The 21,170-nt window shown below is 34.1% G+C and overlaps 1 protein-coding gene across 1 annotated transcript in view; it reads right to left on the reverse strand.

The window, feature by feature from the left end:
• Positions 1-541: 541 nt before the first annotated feature.
• The window catches only part of lrfn1 (leucine rich repeat and fibronectin type III domain containing 1), a 103,659-nt gene continuing 83,030 nt past the window's right edge, over positions 542-21,170 (reverse strand). The window contains exons 3-5 of the mRNA XM_052616623.1: positions 9,155-10,056; positions 7,695-8,185; positions 542-2,017 (exon numbers count right to left, since the gene is read on the reverse strand). Coding sequence (XP_052472583.1) covers positions 1,183-2,017; positions 7,695-8,185; positions 9,155-10,036 — 2,208 coding nt within the window. The 5' untranslated portion in view covers positions 10,037-10,056 and the 3' untranslated portion in view covers positions 542-1,182. The remainder of the gene's footprint in view (positions 2,018-7,694; positions 8,186-9,154; positions 10,057-21,170) is intronic.

Below are 21,170 nucleotides of genomic sequence, written 5' to 3' on the forward strand. Positions count from 1 at the left end.
TGAAAAAAAGTGCGACTTATAGTCCGGAAAATACAGAAAATGCAGTAAATAAAATATTTTATTATTTAAATTATTATTATTATTATTAATGATTAAATAATAAAAAATAGGTGGTGAAATTTTTTTTAATGTTGACTGAAATATGTGAAAACTGAAATTTAACTAAAACTTTAATAAAAATTATAAAATTATATAAAACTAAAACTAAACTAAAAATATTAAAATATTTTGTTAACTAAAATAAAATATGCATATTAAGTGAAAAACTTAAACTAATTTTTTAAAAATATTTTTTAAAATTAGTAACTGTAATAAAAATAAAACTATTTAGAAAATAATAATAATAATAATAAAATGCTAAAATTACAACTGAATATATAAAATTGAAAGCTAATTCAAAACCATAATAAAAACCCTAATTATAATAATAACAACAGCATTTTGATGTAAATTCATTATATCTCAACTGCAAAATGTAAAATAAAATAAATTAACATACAAGATATCTAATACACTAATAGTGAATTATTGGTGATAAGAACAAAAAACCATCGAAAAAGAACTTTGCTTGGTTAAAAACAAATAAAAATAAATCTTGAGTGTGTACTTTGAATGTCAAATCTAATTTAAAACCACTTAAGAACCACTGTAATCATACATATACACTAGTGTTGGGGTTGAAGTATCTTCTGCTCACTGAAGCTGCGTTCATTTGATCAAAAAGGTGTAGTAAAAATAGTGAAATATTATTACAATTTAAAACAGAAGTTTTCCATGTGAATATATTGTAAAATGTAATTTATTCCTGCGATCAAAACTGAATTTTACTCCAGTCTTCAGTGTCACATGATCTTCAGGAATCATTCTAATATGCTTCTCATATTGCTCCTCAAGAAACATTTCTGATTATTATCAGTGTTGAAAACTGTTTATATTTTTGTGGAAACTGTGACACGTTTTATTTTTCAGGATTCTTTCTTAGAACGTTCGAAATAAGTAATTTATTTGAATGTTTTTTGAATGGATCTCTAGACGCCGTCTAAGTAGGCAGCTCACTAGGTTTGGCAGCAGAGCTGTTGTGTCATGTTTGATGCGTGTTAATGTGTGTGTTACTGCAACAATGTCACTATATAGACAGTCTGAACATGTGTGTGTGTGTGTGTGTGTGTGTGCTTCAGTCCGTCACACGGTGCTCTCCAACATCCACTCTGTGCTGCTGAACGTCACCCTCCGGCTGCAGGGTGGAGACACGTCTGTGTTGAGCTGGGTGGTGGATTTGTGCAGGCGGGTTCGAGCCCGCCGAGGGTAACTGTGGCTCTGGAATAGAGCATAGTCTCCGTCGAAGGAGAAGCGATGCCGAGTCCGAGCCAGTTCGCTGGGCAGGAGCCCTATGTTAGCCAATGGCCCCTTCCGAGGGGGCTCGTCCGGGTTGGACCCGGACCCGATCAGGCACAGAGACATGGTGGAGCCTGTCAGACTGCTGTCTGTCTGCGTCTCGTCAGACGGTGGCGCTGGCGCTGCTTTCTCAGAGCAAACAGGCGGCAGCTCGACTTTCAGCTCCTCCTGCATCTCCTCCATCTTCAGCTGCACCAGCGCCTTGCAGTCCTTTGCGCCGGGCGACTCGGGAAGCTCATCCTGTTTGGAAGCGGACCGTCCCAGGCGACTCCCGTTGGTCTGTGAGTGCACCTGTACGCCGGCGTCTCCTCGCACTTTGGCTTTGGCCGTGTCAGCTCCGCTGTAAGCCTTGTAGCGGATCATGAGGATGATGATGAAGACGAGGACGGAGGCCACGATGAAGCCGCCGATGATGATGATCATGGTGCCGCCGAGGAACTGTGTGGGGATGAAGCGGCACTGACCCGCCTCCGCGCCCGTGTGGAACTGAACACAGCCCACCACGCGTGTGGCCGTCAGAGACGTGATGCCGTCGTCATACACCGCCAACACACACAGCTCGTACTCGCGCCCCGCCGCCAGATCGTTGATCTTAAACGTCTTTCTGGCCGAAGGAATCATCCTAGAGAGAGATGAGAAAACATGACGGGAAGACATTTCAGAAAGACTAATTGAGACGTGTCTTTTTGAGTCAAAAACAATATTATATATATATATATATATATATATATATATATAAAATAATATGAATCATTTGGAGCAAAAAAAATTAATAAATAAAAAAACTATTAAATATTTAAGAACATTTTTGTTATTTGAACTCAATCTGAAATAAATATATTATTTTTATATCAGGGGATAAACAAATAAAAACTAAATTAAAACGATGCCCTGGCCTGAAATAAGTTTAAGAACAATAAAAGTGATATTTAGTGATATATAACTTATTTTTACAAATTTTAAATATATATATATATATATATATATATATATATATATATATATATATATATATATATATATATATACACTACTAATAAAAGCACATAATAAAATTACAAATAAATGAACTACAATTTATATGAAAACTGAAAATATTAAAATAAAAGCTAATTTGAATTATTAATAAAAACTATATATATATATTAGGGGTGTAACGGTACGCAAAAATCACGGTTCGGTACGTACCTCAGTTTTAAAGTTACGGTTCGGTTCATTTTCGGTACAGTAAGGGAAAGAAATGCAAACATTAAACTGCAGGTTGTGTGTGTATATATATATATATATATATATATATATATATATATATATATATATATATATATATATAATTATAAAAGAATAAGAAATAAAATACTGCTGCAAAGTTCTCCACTAAATAAAATACTCTCAGTCTCAAACCAATATCATATAATAAAATATAATGAAAAATATAAATAAATAACTATGATTACAGTGCAGCATTACCAATCCCAGCTTGTAGGTCTGCTCATATTTAAAAAATATATATATAACTTTTCCAAAGTGTAAAGTGCAGTATCAACAGTTTTTAGACCTGCTCAGATTTCGTTATTGCTTTGGACCAATCAGAATTAAGAGCAAAGGTCTGTTTAAATGCAGATGGGAGCTGCGTTTGAATTACGGTTGTTTTTTTCCTAGTTGTACTGATGTTCACACTCGCGTGATGCCTTTTGAAAACTTTAGAATCAGCTGCAGATTTGCGCTGAACATGGAGACTTCCTCCACTTAATATGTACATGTGGAAACACGAAAATGTACTTATGTTCTGCACACAAAATATTGCATTCGATCATTCGGTACACACGTGCACCGTACCGAAAGCCCTGTACCGAAACAGGTCCGGTATGAATACACGTACCGTTACTAAAAATCGATATATTTTAAAATCTAAAATAACTAAAATATATTGCTATTATAAATATTCAAATGTTACAAAATGACTAATAATTAAACACAAAACTATGAAAACTGAAAATATAAAAATAAACTATTATATTAAAATGTGATGAAAAGCTTAAACATATAAATTAAAATGAAACCAGAAAATAGGTTTAAAACATGTTGATAAAATGCTTTGTTGGACTCAATTGTTTATTCTTAAAATTAAAAAATGTATTATTATTATATATATATATATATATATATATATATATATATATATATATATATATATATATATATATATATATTTCTACAAAAGGAATCACACGAATCACTCATTTAAATAAACCACTTGAATGAACTGATTCACTGATTCACTTCACTTCCTAATGCTTCTTTTGAGAGAGAGAGAGCGAGAGCGAGAGAGAGAGAGAGAGAGACAGAGAGAGAGAGAGAGACAGAGAGAGAGAGAGAGACAGAGAGAGAGAGAGAGAGAGACAGAGAGACATCAGTGTAGTGTTTTGTGATGCTGCGCTGCTCATCGCTGTAACGAGTTGCTTCTGAACAATGGCATTGTTATGAAAGAGCTGAAAAACTGTCAGACTTCTGACAAACACAGTTAGTTACGACTGTCTGAACTCTGAGTCTGTTTATGCATGCAGCGTCTCTGTTCACACTTTCTATGCTTCAAAATGTTTTCCAGAGCAATATTTGAAGTGTCACATTTGATTGTGAAAATGAACCATCGTTACTGCTGTTCTACCTCTGGGATCTGGGATCTGTGTGCCATTATTTTCTCGGCTGTGGATCAGTGCCGGGGCGAGACTTAACAAATGAAACGTCTTGTTGGATTTACGCCTCTCTTCACCCCGGCGCGACCCAGCAGGCCTTCTGAGCTGCACTCTGATTGGCCAATCTTTAATGGGGCGTGTTCAGTGGCTGATGATGCGTGAGAATGTCTCAGGGGTCAGGGGTCAGCATGATGAAGCGCTCTGTCACAGGTCAGGGGATGATAGAGACCTCACTGAGCCACAGAGCGGGAAGCACAGGAGAATTATGGGTATGAGAAGAGAACGCTCGGTCAAACGGTCACATTCTTTTTCTCCTGCGTTTCATTGTTTTAGTTCTTGCAGACTGAACCAGAACAGAGCAGAAACTCCTCTCTGCGACCCGTTTCGACAACCACTCGTTCTGTGCAAACATCCTCTGGTCTGCTGATATTACTGTCCTCCCACACTGAGCCTCAGTAAGCAAACGTCTAATATTGAGATTCTCCTGATAAATACGAGCTCTAACAGGTGTCTCCTCCATCCGCTGACATTTACTTTACATGTCCACTCACACTAACATCCAAACCAAACCATCTATCTCCATTCAAACGCATGCATATATTCAGACAAATACTTGTCTATAAGCAAGTTTTTAGCATGGTTGTTGTGGACTACGTCTCCCATGATCCTCCAGCCACAGCAAACCACTGGATTTAGAGATTAGCGATGCTTGGTAAAATGCTATATATTGGTATCAATTCTCAGCAGTTCATGTATGTTTCGCTCAGTCTAATTAGCTGCAGAAGTTATATAATTAAATTGCATTAAATATAATTAAATATTAAATATAAGTATCATTAAATATAAAAACTGTAAAGGGAAACAAAATACTTAGTATAACTTAATATAATATAATAAAAATAAATAAAAAACATTAAACAATTTGTTTTTGTTTTTTGCACCGACAATTTCCATGCTAAATAAACACATTTTATTTTCTAAATTCAATTTACTGTAATGCACAAAAAACAGTAATGTATATATATATATATAGTTTTGTTTTTGCACTTACAATTTTCATAAATAATTATAAAATAGTTAATTATAAAATAATTATTTCATAAATATATATATATTTTATATTTTATTGCATTGCAAGAATTATAATAAATATAATAATATATATTTTAAAGTATGATGCAGGGTGCAGTCTTGCCAATGCTGGATTGTTTTGTTTTGTTATTCTGTCGTTTCTTTGTCGTCTGTAAGTGCTCTGCCATTTAGAGTCAGTCTGAAGCAGTTCAAGAGACAGAAATCAATTCTCAGCTCAAATATCCTCTCACTTCACTGTTTGCTTGCGTGTTTTCTCTGCTCAGTAACTGCTGTCTGCTTTAGAAGTGTGTCGTCCTCCTGAATCAGAATGAAGTTGGCTCATGTTTGGATGGTTTTGTAATGCTTTCCTGACTCAGATGCTGATGAAATGACTTCAGTCCTCGGGTCTGGATCTCATCTGATGATCATGAGCCGTTAGATACTAATGTTTTAAAGCAGCGGTGTCTTCACAAAGCTCCATCTAACCGTCAATCGCACTAAAATAACTAAGAGCTTGACCGCTCATATTTCACCCCAAAATAAAAAGAAAAAATATGAAATTATATTTACCATGCGGATAATATTTTAATAGTTTTTTTGCATCAAGACAGTTTTTCTGATAACGAAGTACATCTTACATTCTGAATTCTCATGACTGTAATGCAAGAAAATATCTCATTCAAAAAAGATTAAAAAAGTAGTAATAAAAATTAAAAAGTAATAATAAAGTTTGCATTGTGACAATTATCCTGATAATTAAGCACATTTTACCCACTAAGTTCTCATTATTGTAATAGAAAATATCTGTAGTGTGAAAAAAGTATTATTTAAATAGTAATATAATAAATAATATTACATAATATAATGTTTTATAAAACAATAACAAATTTTCCTTTCATTTAGCATATTTAAATCTTACTTTAATGCAAAAAATATGTTGTAAATGTAAATAGTAATACAGTGAAACAACATAAAATAGAACATAATAATGAATATTTTTTTCATAATTTGCCAGAAAATTAAGAACTAATTAAGTATATATAAATATCTTCCTGATTATTATGCATGGTTACCCTCTAAATTATATAAAAAAATAATAATAGTAATATTTTTTTCCTGACAATTAAGCTTACTGTAATGCAATAAATAAATAAATAAATAACTTAAACTGTAAAACAATTTGAACCTACTGTAAAATCATACGAATATTTGTTTATTAAAAAAAATATATATATTTGTTTTAACATTATAACGTGCATTAAATGTTTTAATTGTCTTGAAAATAATGTCAGAAAAAAATTTTGTTGTCTTTTTTATTCGCAAAATACAATTTCTCATTATTTTTCCCAGGAGCGCTAGTCTAATCTAACTAATTTATCTGTTCGATATCAACTCAGTCTGGCCTTTAAACCTCACGGCAAGATCTCCGTCCCACTGATAGATAAAGTTTGGCTCAATCTGAGCGTCTTTGGGGTTATCAGTAATTCAGCTGATCTTTACTTCACTTTCGTGTGTGTGTGTGTGTGTGTGTTGCCCTTCAGTCCAGTGCAGATCTCTGAAGCTGATTTCATTCACAGGTCTGACGTTTCTCTGTATTTCTGGTGACTGTGGATGAATCTGTCACTTCGACCTCGACTCATCCTGAACACGCTGCACTAAAGCGAGCCAACTCCGTGACTCTTTCTGAAAGCCACTGTTTGTCCTTGAAAGCAGTCATCAGCAGTCGCTCGTTTGCACCTCATTCACATTACCAGTGTTTCCCCGTCTTTACTGAAAAGGCAGAGGTGTTTTAATTTGGAGATTTGTCACGTGTAATGATGCGACGAGGCCTGCTGCGAGGCTAATAAATATCAGAAGTGTTTTACGTCTATCGAAGGTCTTTGTGGTTCATAAAATTTACTGATACAGATCTGTGCACACAAAAAATATTTATTAGAAAAACAGAAACAAATTCACCAAACTAAATATAGAAAAATAGAAACAATTATATTTAATTATGATGATGAAATTATAAAATATATATTAAGTAAATATATTTAAATATAGTTAAATATACAACAGTTAAAAATACAAATAACAAAAGTAATAGTTTTATTAATTTTATAATTAATTAATTAATTAATTTAATAATTATTTGGGAGCTAAAATGATACATATACACTTCAGTATAACTACACAGATTGTACTAATAATAATAAAAATTACTATATTATTATTTTTACAATTCATTATTTTAAGACGAATTATTATTAAAATATAAATATTTTTCTTGACATTTCTATGCAGAATAAATGTTAGGAGTATCTGAAATTTAAGACTGTTCTGTCTAACTCGATGTAATTTTCCTGGAAAGCTGGTTAAATGAGATTCACGAGTGGCTTTTAATCCAGACTGATTAACAGGAGATAGATTAGACAGCGACTGGTGAGCCGAGGTTAAGTGCTTCAGATGTAGACACACTGGGCATCTGAGGAGCCGTGGATTTCATCAGTCATGTCTGTTTTATGTATAGGTTAAAGAAGAGGTCTTTTTTACCTGTACACCAGGGTTTCGTCGACGGTGCTGTTGTACTGGATCTGGTACATTCTGATCCCGGGAATGTGGCGTTCGGACGGCCAGTGGATGACCGCTGAGTTTGCGGTCAGGTTTTCGACTACGACCCTCTTGTTTTGTGGTTTGGTGTCGTTGCTGCCGGATTTGGTGGAGGTGGTGATGTCCGAGAGCCCCGGGTCGGCCTCCCTCATGTGACCCGAGTTGTTGACGAAAAGCGGCAGTGGGATCATGTTGACCTCCACGGCTGCGGTGGCGATACCGGCCGCGTTGGAGGCCACACAGTTGAAGCCGCCGCTGTCCTTCATCGTGGTGATCAGGATATCCAGCGTGCCGTTGTCGTACAGGATCGTACGAGAGTTGTTGTGCACCAGTTTCCCGTCGGGAAAACGCCAGTGAATGGTGGGATCGGGGTCACCCATCGCCTTACACTTCAGAGTCACGCCCTGACCCTCCATCACGTAGGGTTTGGTGACCTGCGTGAAGTTAAATAAAGCAATAAGCCCCAAGAAGCCGTGGTTTACATTGAACGGCTAAGGAGTATTGTTTGGCTATCTGAATGCTTTAAAAAGCAAAACTGTAAAGCGGAGATTCTCTGAGATATCCGATTTGTCTCATTTGGATATTTAGAGGCTCTGTACATGATTACGTCATCACATTTCGACAACATTGATTCGTCAGAAGAAGCTAATGCATTTTGTTTCTATGAGCCAAACAGAAATGATTGTTGATGCTAAGTCCCACCCCCATGCACGGATTGGTTCAAATTGTCACATATTCAACCAATTAACAATTAGACTTTTGAACTACTATTTAACATATTTCTTTGGAAGTAAAGTCTGTCATGTGTACGTGCATGAAAACAAACACAATTAAACCCATTTGCATAGGAAAACTCTCGGAAAACGGCCAGAAAAACACAGACTACTTTGAAATAAAACAAACCTAAAACAAGGACGAAACATATAAAGCACTGGGATTTATGTCTTTGCATCGCTAGACGATGTCCTGGTAAAATCGAATTTGACGCAGATTACAGCCAGTAGATCGATCATTTGTATTATGTATATTATTAAGTAAATATTTATTATATAGTTCATAAAGACAAGTTGCAAAAAATGTTTGAATATTTCCCCTCATTTTGTGAGTATTTTTTTATTTTTTGTATTGTTGTAGAAGACGATTCGTGCAATTTTTTTTAATACTTGCTGGTTTGTGTTTATTATTCATACTTTCCATTTTCTCTACTCCAATCTATTGTTAATTAAACGAAATAAACAATTGTTGCTTGTGTTTTTCTTAAAATTGTGTTATTTCATTCATTCTTAGAGAAAACAAAAGGAAAATTAGGACTTAGGGTTAGGGTTAGGGTTAGGTTAGGTTAGGTTGTTGATGCTGACTGTTAGAATAGGTCTTAAAAACAAAGAAAAGTTGTGTTTGCTGACCTGATGTTTGGTGATGAGCGGCGGCTCACAGATGAACTCCTCCTCTTGAATGGACCAGAAGTACTTGTCCATCAGATGTTCAGGAGAAGCGCAGGTCTCCAGGTCGTCTTCCCTCGTCAAGCGCCGCAGCCAGAGCAGCTCACAGTTACAGTGCAGCGGGTTTCCTCCGAAACTCACCGTCAGTTTGGAGGAGCTGGACATTTTGGGGTCGGACAGGACCTGCGCCTGCTGGAACAGTGCGTCCGGCGGAAGCGTCTGAAGACGGTTGGACGTCATGTCCAGCCGCACCAGTTTGGTGAGGAGCGTGAAGGTCCCGGGGTCGATGTGGTCGATCAGATTGTGGTCCAGCGTTAAGGTGTTGATGGTGGTCATCCTGGCGATGGCTTCCCAAGGTAACGTCCTCAGGTTGTTGTAGGACAAATCCAGGTCCTCGATGGTGGAGACGAACTCGTCGAAGGAGGACGGTTCGATGTGGTGAATCTGGTTATTGCCAAGGATCAGGTGTCTCAGGTTGATCAAGCCCTTCAGCTGGTCACTGTTGATGACCGTTAGCCGGTTACCGTCCATGTGCAGCGCTCTCAAAGACTTCAGACCCACAAAAGCGTGCGGCGCGATCTGACTGATGGTGTTGCGGGACAGAGTGAGGTGCACCAGGCTCGTCATGTTCAAGAAGTCTTTGCGGCGGACAGCGGTGATGAAGTTGTCGGTCAGACGGAGCTCGACTGTCTTGCGGTCGATGGTCGGCGGCACGAACAGCAGTCCGGTTTTGGCACAGAGGAGTGTGAGCGTGGGTGAGATGGTCTGACAGATGCAGCGACCCGGACAATGCTGAGCCTTCACCAGCGCGCCGAACACCAGCACATACAACACCAGCCTCTCCATGATTCATCAGCTTCCTACACCTGCAGAGACACAGACCGAGACGTCAGGATTCACACACACACTGTATACACACACACAATCACACACACACACACACACACACAAACTGTGAAAAGTGTGTTCATCCCATAGGTGTAATGGTTTTTATTCTGTACAAACTGTATATTCTATCTCCCTTCACCAACCCTACACCTAACCCTAACCCTCACAGGAAACTTTGTGCATTTTTACTTTCTCAAAAAAACTCATTCTGTATGATTTATAAGTGTTTTGAAAAATGGGGACATGGGTTATGTCCTCATAAGTCACCCTCTCCTTGTAATACCTGTGTCATACCCACGTCATTATACACACACACGCACACTCTCTCTCTCTCACACACACACACACACACACACACACACACACACACACAGACACACACACACACACACACACACACGCACACTCTCTCTCTCTCACACACACACACACACACACACACACAGACACACACTCTCTCTCTCTCTCTCTCTCTCTCTCTCACACACACACACACACTCTCTCTCTCTCACACACACACACACACTCTCTCTCTCTCACACACACAAACACACGCACACAGACAGACACACACTCACACACACACACATCTCTTGACATTTTAATATAAAACTCCACACAGAGCACATTCAATTTCTAACTTACTAGAACTAACTTCATTTTCTACTACAACTAAAACTAAAACTTTTTTTTGCAATTTCTGTAAGCTGTCATACACATTACTGTCATAACATAAGTTTTTTAAAAATACAAACGATAAAAGCATACTACAAAATTACTATAATACTACAAATAAAAATAAAAAACAGAATAAAATAAAAACTAATTATATTTAATCTTAAATGGAAAAAAGCATACTACAAAATTACTATAATACTACAAATAAAAATAAAAAACAAAATAAAATAAAAACTAATTATATTTAATCTTAAATGGAAATACAAAGAAAACAAACCCTTACTGTAATAGTAATAAAAAATATGAATAGCAAAAGCGCATAACAGAATTATTAAAAAAAATTAATTAAAATGAAATGAAAACTCAAAATATCAAATATAACTAAAATATTTCTAAACTAAAACTGAAATGTAAATAATTTAAACCCAAATTGTAAATAACTGTAAATAAAAAAAGATAAAATCACACCAAAATATTGCTAAAATTATGTTTTTGTAACACAATTACTATAAGTACATTTTAAATACATTTAAATGAAATAATACATTTATATCTTAAATCAAGGCTCTTAAATATCCAGTATTAGTCAATATTGTGTATTTCAGTTACTTCTTGTAAAATATTTATTAAAAACAAAAAAAAAATTGAATCCCACTCAACATCAATAAAGAATAAATCTGACATAAATAAACATTTAGAGAAGTAATAAACCATACATTTATATCTTAACAAACAGAGGCTCTTATTTCCTCAGTGTGATGTATTTCCAAGTGAAACGGGATATTTAAAAATCATATAATGTGAGGCAGAATTTAATTTGATCCAGGGTGAACCGATGATCTGAACCGGTAAAAATTGGCTGAAATTGGCACAGATGACAAAAGCTGGAAATGAAAGTCTTTTCAAAACCCAATTACCGCTGGATGAAAAAAAATCAGAAGCCTTCACTCTCGAATCATTCACAATAAGAGCATGCATTAAAGTGCGCTTTCCATCAGAAAGCAGGAGGTTCCTGACCCTCTCAGTCCTCCAGCAGCTAATTAAAGATCTTCCTCACCTTCTCCTGCGAGTCCAAGGAGAAGCATCTCATCCCATAGAAACAAGCTTCAGAAAATCAGCCCTAATCCTTGATCTCTGCCTTGTGTTTCTTCCTGGACTCTCAACAACACAATGCAGATTGAGATTTTCCTCGCTCTGATTCTTCACAATCGAGGGCCGTGGAAATCTCCGAGTAATAGCTTTGTGCGCTCCGGACCAATTTTGAGCCGAAGTAACGCTGCGGAAAATTAGACGCTTGTAGGAGCGACTTAATTGTGCTATAAATTGTGTCAAGGGACGCGCAGGAATAAAGCAGCGTTTGATCTACATGGGACAGGTCTGGATGCTCTTTCATCCCGGTTTAGCCGTAGTGATTTCTGCACTTAAGAGATTCTGGGCTGAATTTAAAGGGTGGAGGATAAAAAAACCTCCTTGATCCGAGCTCATACGACACATCTGGGATTTTATGGAGCAGGTTGTAATGCAATGAGATCATGCATGAAACAATGACTAAATGAAAAACACCTCTCATTGGTTAATTGGTTTTGTTCTTTAAGCCTCAGATATGAAAGCAACACAACATTGATTGCAATATGCCAAGAGTAGTTTTTACAGAATCTAATCCACTCGATTAAGCTTTATTAAATTATATTAAATTCATCATATATTCATAAGGATTTTACTGGAACACTATGGTGATTAGAAAGAAATGTTTCAATTTTACTAAATTAATTGCCAAATCAATGCTGTCTTAGTATTGAGATTTCTTTTTAATTAGTTTAAAATTTTGTATATTCTGTTCTCAAATAAATGTTAAAGTTTTAGTGAATTTGCTGTTTGGTTTTTTTATTTTTATTAGTTAGTTTTTTATTTTTATATAGTTTTCATTCATTTTTATTTAAACTGTAGTTTATTATTTCAATACATTAAGTTAAACTAAATGAAAAAAGAAAGCAATGACAACTATCTAAAATACATTTTGTCATTTAATTTGTAATTTGAATGTATATACTGTATATATAACATGCATATTTTCAAATAACAATTTTTTTCTCAATATTTATTTATTTATTTCCATAAACACTCGACACTCTATGGTCATCAAAATACATCTACATCTTACAAAATTAATCTCCAGATCAGTATTGTCTTAGTAACTACATAAAAAATAAAATAAAATAAATAAATAAATAAATATATATATATATATATATATATATATATATATATAAATATATATATATATATAAAAAAAAAAAAAAAAAAACCTATAGTGTGGTGCCAAGTGTGATTTAGGAAGTTTAATGCAAGTTAAGACATTTTTAAAATCCGTTGGCAAGTATAGAAATGCCACTATGAAAGTTGATTATTAATTAGCTTGAGATGTTCTGACCTGCTGAACCCTTGATAATATCTGACCTTCAGTATAACATCCCTCACAAAACTGACATCCAGCGACCGCGAGAGATTAAACCATGGAAATGATTTCTGAACTCATATTGATCTGTTGACGTGTCCATTTGACCCAATAGAAGAAATAAGCTTCACTCTATTCAATTCAGAAAGTCGTCATTTCCAATTTCATACTTGGAAAAACACAAAACACTGTTTGACTTACAACAAGTCTCATATCCATAATGCACCATGCATGACACGTGGTTAATAACTAATAAGACTTTAAATACTTTTAAGCAAATAAAATGCATCAGTGAGACAAATTGTCAGTATTATATGGCATTAAATCTCTTTTGCAAATGACTTGTGATACAAATGTTAACATTAAGGAGCATCATTTACAATACCACCCAAAACATGACAAAAGTGATTGTAAAAATTTTGTTTATAATGTTGCAAAAGATTTCTATTGCAAATAAACGCTGTTCTTTTCAACTTTCTGTTCATCTGTGAATCCTGAAAAATAAAATGCTTCACAGTTTCCACAAAAATGTGAAGCAGAAATAATCAGAAATGTTTCTTGAGCAGTAAATCACAATATTATTCTGATTTCTGAAGATCATGTGACACTGAAGACTGGAGGAATGATGCTGAAAATACAGCGGAGCATCACAGAAATAAATTACACTTTAACACAGATTCACACAGAAACAATTGTTTTAAATTGTAATAATATTATACAATTTTTACTGTATTTTTAATCATTAAATAACTTTCTCAGTGGGCTCATTTTATTTTATTTTATCTCATGAACTACTCATTAACTACTTAATTTCTACAGATAAGAAAAACTGTAAAAAGTGTATCACCATATGGCTTTCATTAGGATACAGTTTTAATCTGAAATGCTCCTGTGGTGAGACATGCATATATTTAAGTACAAATATCCTTGATTAACATTAACTCATGCTGAAAAACTGCATGCATAATTACACAAAAGAGTACGTCACATCGCAGGACTTCAGCTACACAATTTCTAATCGATCCCCTGCTTATGTTCTGCTAATGAACACGTGCTTGTGGCTAAATTAGCAAATATAATTGCAAAAGCTAATATGTGTGTTGCAATTATAAGTTTGTCATGCAATTCAAAGACAAAAGTCAGAACTGCGAGATATAAACTTACGACTGCATATTTATTCATGGGTAAATCTGAATCCTGACTGATAAACAGAGCCGGTTTCTCTGGAGAACAAGTGTGTTTGTGTCCGAGTGTGGACTAATAACTCATCAGTCACAGATTATCACGAAGGGAAATTTAATGAGATAAATCACACTCCAAACTGTAATGAGCTGCACTTCTCATCGGGACAACACTGCTGTGGAATATAGACGCTTTCACGAATCAAAACCTCACGAATGACCTGACGGAGAACTCTGGATGTTTCTTTCTTTGGCCAGATGTGAGAGAACAAACTCTTATCTTCTTCACAGCTCCGTTAATGAGCAGAACAATCGTTTCACGCGGCATTATGGGGCTGAAAACATGGCAGTCCTGTCATGTGTTTTCTTTCCACTCGTCTGAAATGTTATAGGAGCAAAACAGATGAAGGAATGATGACAGAAGAGAACTATCCCTTTAAATTAAACATGTTTAGTGTTGTTTGCTGAGTCACGTTTCACTATCACTACTTAAAATATCAAATAGCAATGTAAAAGGCATTGTGTATGCTAAACACATTCACTTCAGTGTGAAAACCTCACACCTCTCTAAAAGAGTTCATATTTCACACAGACTCCCACACACACACACACACACACACACGCACACAGACACACGCACACACACACACACCGACACATGCACACACACACACACACACACACACAAAACTTTGGGTTTAGAGCTGTATTTATTTATTTATTTATTTATTTTTAAATTTCTAAATACTTTGGCCATATATAGACCAGCATGTGGATATTAAATATATTTTATTTAAATCTATAATACTGAACTTTTAAATAAAGCAAATCAATAATATTATCTACATATTATGTACAATATTTTGAATTTGATGTAATATTAATGTATATTTAGATACATACACATACATTAGATACATAATAATAATACATTTAAACAAACAAATAAATAACATTAGTCTTGTACCAAAATTGGTATAAAACATCACAAACTTTCATGAAGATATTAGTTTAATTTCCTAACATCTAAATCACGAGAACCCTCATAAAAACAACAGCAGCAATGTTACTAATATATTCTAAATATTAATTATAATTTTACACTGGACATTGACTAATTACTAATTACTATACATTCACTAAAAATTATATTATTAAAATTTATTTAACGTTATCTAAATAGTACACACTCACTTAGATATAATAATAATAATAATAATAATAATAATAATAATAATAAAAATGATAATAATAATAATGATAACAATAATAATAATAACAATAAAAATGATAATAATTATAATAATAATAATAATAATGATAATAATAATAATAATAATAATAATAATAATAATAATAATAATAATAATAATAATAATAATAACGATTTGTATTGTAAAAAGCGCTATACAAATAAACTTTAATAATAATAATAATAAAAATAATAATAACATGTATTATATACAGTATGTTAACCCTTAAAGATCTGGAACATTTTTGTCCAAATTTTCTCTGAGAATTAATGAATTTTAAGAAAAAATGCAAGCAACATTTGGATATTTTTTACTGTTTACTCAAACAGAAAACTCCTGAAGTTTGGATTTCGTTCTTTAGAAAGTTGTATTTGGGTGTTTTACACTTCCAAATATAACATTCCCCAAGCAAGGTAGAGCCATTTATTACAATATTGTTATAGGCGTTTATTAGCTGTCTGTACTCTTTTTCAGATTTTAAATAGATAGATACAGTAGCACTTTACCAGAGCGAGCGGGTTTGACTTTGACCTGCGTGTCTGTGTCCCAGAGCACTTCAGATCCAGATTCAGATGCTTGTTTGTTTGAGCTGATCAGAGAGCTGTCTCTGTTGACGTGCATTGATTTAGCCAGTTCAGGCTGTTTGTGAGCACACAGATCGAAACAATGTGACACTACTGACTGAATTTGTGTTGAGTTCAGGTGAAAATGTAGTTGATTACTCTGTAAAACTACAACAAATGCAGAACTGAAAAGGTTTAGAAACAGTGGAGATACTTGATCTGTGACACTTCTCTTTAAAGCAAGACACCACAGGTGAATTTGAACAAAAGAAAAAAGATTAGATCTCATATTTTATCATAATAAGTTGATTACAGTACATTAAGAATTGCATACAAAACATTTCAGAAACCTCATAGCACATTTTTTGTTTTTAAATCTGTAAAAAAAAAAAATCTGTGTACATTTCCATAAAAATAAAGCCAAATTAAAAAATCTTGATTAATTTTTTTGGCATATTACACTTTGAGGTTTTTATTAATGGGATTTATTTTGAAGCGAGGTTCAAAGTTCTTGTTTGATTTCATTGAAATATTAAAGTTTTTAACAGATGTGATTTTCTACATCTTTTCCGATCACCCCATAAATCAGAAAATACTGTTACCAGAGAGAATATAATGCATTTTCACCATGCTTGCAGCAATATAATGTAGTATAAAACCAGGTGAACATGATATATCAACAAACCCCTCGGTAAAAACACAGACAGGAATAAAACTCTTACGTTTCGGTGTATGTAAATGCTGCTGAAGTGGAGAAACAAACTCATTTTGAGAAAATTGCCTTTAAAAACATGAATTATAATTGAAATCTAGAGACGTCCCAAAGATATTTACAAGAAACCACCGTCATCCAATCACACGCCAGAGATAGTGATGACATCATGTGCATAATTGCTAGTGTGCATCACTATACATTTTCAACTAAAAGTTCACAGAAGATAAAACATTAACATTAAAGGCATCATGAAATGCATTTTCTGATCTTCGTATTATGTTTCCGGAGATTAGTCTGTGAAGCTAACTTCAAAAAAAGCATTTTTAAACCTTGTTTTCACTCTCTGTCACAAACGCTTTATTCTAAGCAATTAAAAGACGCAGATTCGTTTCTCGAAACAAAGTGCACTGATGAAGTAAATTAGCTTTGGTGAAAGTACACACAAACTCTTGTAATGTTGAAATGTTTACAGTAATTCCTCTTCTTGCTGAATGTCAAAAGTTTGAGATTATGAGTTAATGACTCTTGTCATCCGTCTCTCTTTCCTCTAAACTGTTCAAATGGCACTAATTGCATGTTTTAGGTAATTACGACGTGTTGTAATGAGCCTCTCAATAAATCATTCCAGTGATGTTTGTTTGGCTCACTTTATTCACTGTGCTTACTGTTTATTATAGTTAAAAAGATATGCATTTAATTACTAGTAGATGCTGCCGTGCAGAAAGTTTGTGAGACGATCAATACAGTGTAAAATAGCTCGTCTCTACAGCACAGAGTGTGAAAATACTTATCACCCAGAATCTGTGCAAGTGACAATTGACTTCTAAAGCTTTCTAATGGTGCGTTTAACACTGTGTGTGATGCAAGACACATTTCTGCCTAATTAACCCTTTAAATGCTGTCCTATGTGTGATTTTGGTGATAACTAAACCTCACATCACACCAAAGCTGTAGTTCGTGAGGCGGCAGAACAAAAAAATTTGACAACAAACAAGAAATCAAGTTTGTTTGGTGAACATTAAATAATGCTTTTAGCTTTCTTACAAAGTTTGGTTATCCAAATTGAAGTTTTAATGGGTCTTTTACAAGTCCCTTGAAAAAAAATGAAGATTAGTCTTTAAAAGATTGATTTTAAAAGGTTTTTTTGGAGAGCGATAAGATAATGTATACTTAGCCTTAGAGCAATAACAAAACTAAGTCTCACAATGGCTATATTCTGAATTGAGGTTTCATTTAATGTTATATTTGTGTAGACTTCTTTATATACAGTATGTGTTCAAGTATGTTCATGTGCTTAAGTGCAAATGTTAAGCTTTGTTCTTTGGGGAATTGTTCACACATTTTGCAAGTTTTAAGCATTTAAATGTATTAGCTCTACTTGATTATGAGTAGATGCACTCTTATTAGAGAGAAAATGTTGAAACCTCTTACACTTGTGTTAAACTTGTGTCTTCACTTTATTGTTGTATTTTGAAATAAAAAGTTGCAAAAATTCAGATTGCTTTTGTGTATTATTTAATGCAATTAAAAAATAAAGTGTTGTTGGACGGGGTTATTCATTTAAAATAAAAGCATTAAGTCTATTCAACTTAAAATTATTGTTAGAATGGATCCTATCTTAAATAAAGTTCACTTACATTTTCAAGTAAACATATCATAATTTTTTTTATGGAAACTAGTTTCTTCAGATTTTTAAAGTAAACTCATTTGGCCTTAGGCTGTATTTCTATTCGATATATATATATATATATATATATATATATATATATATATATATATATATATATATATATATATATATATATATATAATTTTTTATATATACAAAAATATATATATATATATATATATATATATATATATATATATATATATATATATAACACTAGAGACTGGAGAAATTACTGCAGAAAATGTAGCCATGCATCATGAATAAAAAAAAGAAATGCATTGAAATATGAATACATAAATACATTCAAACAGTTATTTTAAATTGCACGAATATTTCACAATATTAATGCATTTTTAATCAAATAAATGCAGCCTTGATGAGCCCTCCATCCATCATCTATGAAACCCTAGATGTGATCCAAACACAAAGCAATCCAATCATGATCTGATTTCACTGAAATGCATTAAATGATGTCCCTTTGCCAGTTTAATTTGCCTCTCTGCAGTCTTTGCCAGTCCGGAGCAGGTGTATTATATGTCCAGTGACCCATGATGCATCTTCCCAGAAACCATCGTCTGACTTCTGCCAAGCTATAATTCACCTACGAGCCCTTTTCACACAGTAATACCAGTAAACTGCCGTAAAATTACATTGCTTTCCACACAGGCAATGACGTTCCAACTTTTTTCCAGTAAAGCACCATTCACACATCAATTTCCAAACAGCGGTAAACTCTGTGACATCATTACCTGGAAATGCTCTCTGAACGACCGTGATCTCTAAACATATCGTTGGAGACTTAATTATATACAACTTTATATGGAGCACTACTTGTGCACAATGCATGTTTCTTAATATTAAGCCTTACATGCATGCATTTTTTTTTCACTTTAGTTTTAAACGTTTGCATTAATGCAGTTGCCCCTAAAAAGATCCTATTCACACATGATCTCTTAACGGTAATTTAGCGCTTGGAGAAGCAGGACTGAGTTGATTTCACACAGAGCAGGAAGGAGGCGCTCCCGTCTGTTGTGATCTGTGTTTAGTTGGCATCCCGGAGTGTTTCGATGAGGAATCTGACTGGCTCTGGGCCCCGAAACAGCAGATTGAACTGAGTCAGGACGCCTGCGGCATTAGCCTGGTGCTAATGATAGCAACAGAAGAGTTAGCTGAACGTCAGAGCCACGGAACGGAGGCTTCTGGAAGCTAAATGAAAATAACAACACATCCGTTTAAAAGTGCCTGCAGTGTAGAGGAAGGAAAGAAATCGACAGCATCCTGCAGAGATAACTGGTGCTCCAGATGCAATTAGACACGCTCTGGAAAATACTGCACTTAAAATCTCAACAACAGACAAAAAACCTGTGTGACCTCAACATAATGCGAGAAATACACAATAAAAATATCTCAGTGTTCGTATCCTGCTAGTCATAAAGGTTTCATAAAGGTTTCATGACTCTTCTTAAAATAATGATGACATACAAGATGAAAACAAAAATCTTCATCTGTAAAGTAAAATATGAGTACCCTGGTATGAGAAGTGAAATAAAAACTAAATCATAAAAAAGTTGACATTAAATAAATGTTAACTGAAATAAAATATGATAAAAAAAAAACATAAATAGAAAAAAAACTTAAACATGTTTAGTTCACCTGAATGTAGTAAAGAATATTTATAATATATTAAAAAAATTATTATAACAATGACAAAAACAACAAAAAAATACAAATAATCTTAATAACATCTCTAAAACAAGCTGAACATTTAACTTGATACTAAAAAAAAATAAAAAACGGAAATCAAAAGATATTCAAAAGCTTTATAAAAACATTTTAAACATTAACTAATAAAAATGATAAAATAACATTTTTATAAATAAATATATAATAGTATCTCATTGTCTTTTTTTGGATGACCTTTCCTGATAACACACACTGTTAATTTAACTTGAGGTAAATTACTTTAAAAACACACACACACACACACACACACACACACACACAAACTTGATTAAAAAGGACAAAAAAATTGTAAAAACAATAATAATAATAAACTATTCAAAATATGAATAAAAACTACCATAGTATCTCAATGTCTTTCCTGTAAGACGAGCTGATCAAACATTTTAACAGTTAATAGACCACATACGCTAATCAACCACTTAAACTAGTTCTCATAGATAGAAACCATATAAGTCAGTGTTTACACATGATATTACCATCTCATGTGATCCGCCAGTGATATATTTAAAGAGCATGGAGGCTGAATATGGTAAATGGGTCTCAGATGAACACTTGTGATTGGATCGAGTATAAGGAGTTTCCTCACCAGCTGCTTTAGGCTGCTTCGCTGTGGCTGAGATGAACTGCAGCATTACCTCATCTGTTGGGTTACGACTGCTGACTTCTGCCTGACATGTGTTAGCACCGAGAGAAGGACACACTGTTTCAGGACAAATTATCAAGGCTATTTTTGCTCTTCTGAGGCGTGTATACCACGGCTCTCCTTGAAGCTTTTCCATCAATGTGTGGTAAAGATAAAGAGATACTTTGGAAGAAGGAGCCGCTCAGGTCT

Source organism: Carassius gibelio, chromosome A15 (genome assembly GCF_023724105.1).
Source record: "Carassius gibelio isolate Cgi1373 ecotype wild population from Czech Republic chromosome A15, carGib1.2-hapl.c, whole genome shotgun sequence".
NCBI lineage: Eukaryota > Metazoa > Chordata > Actinopteri > Cypriniformes > Cyprinidae > Carassius > Carassius gibelio.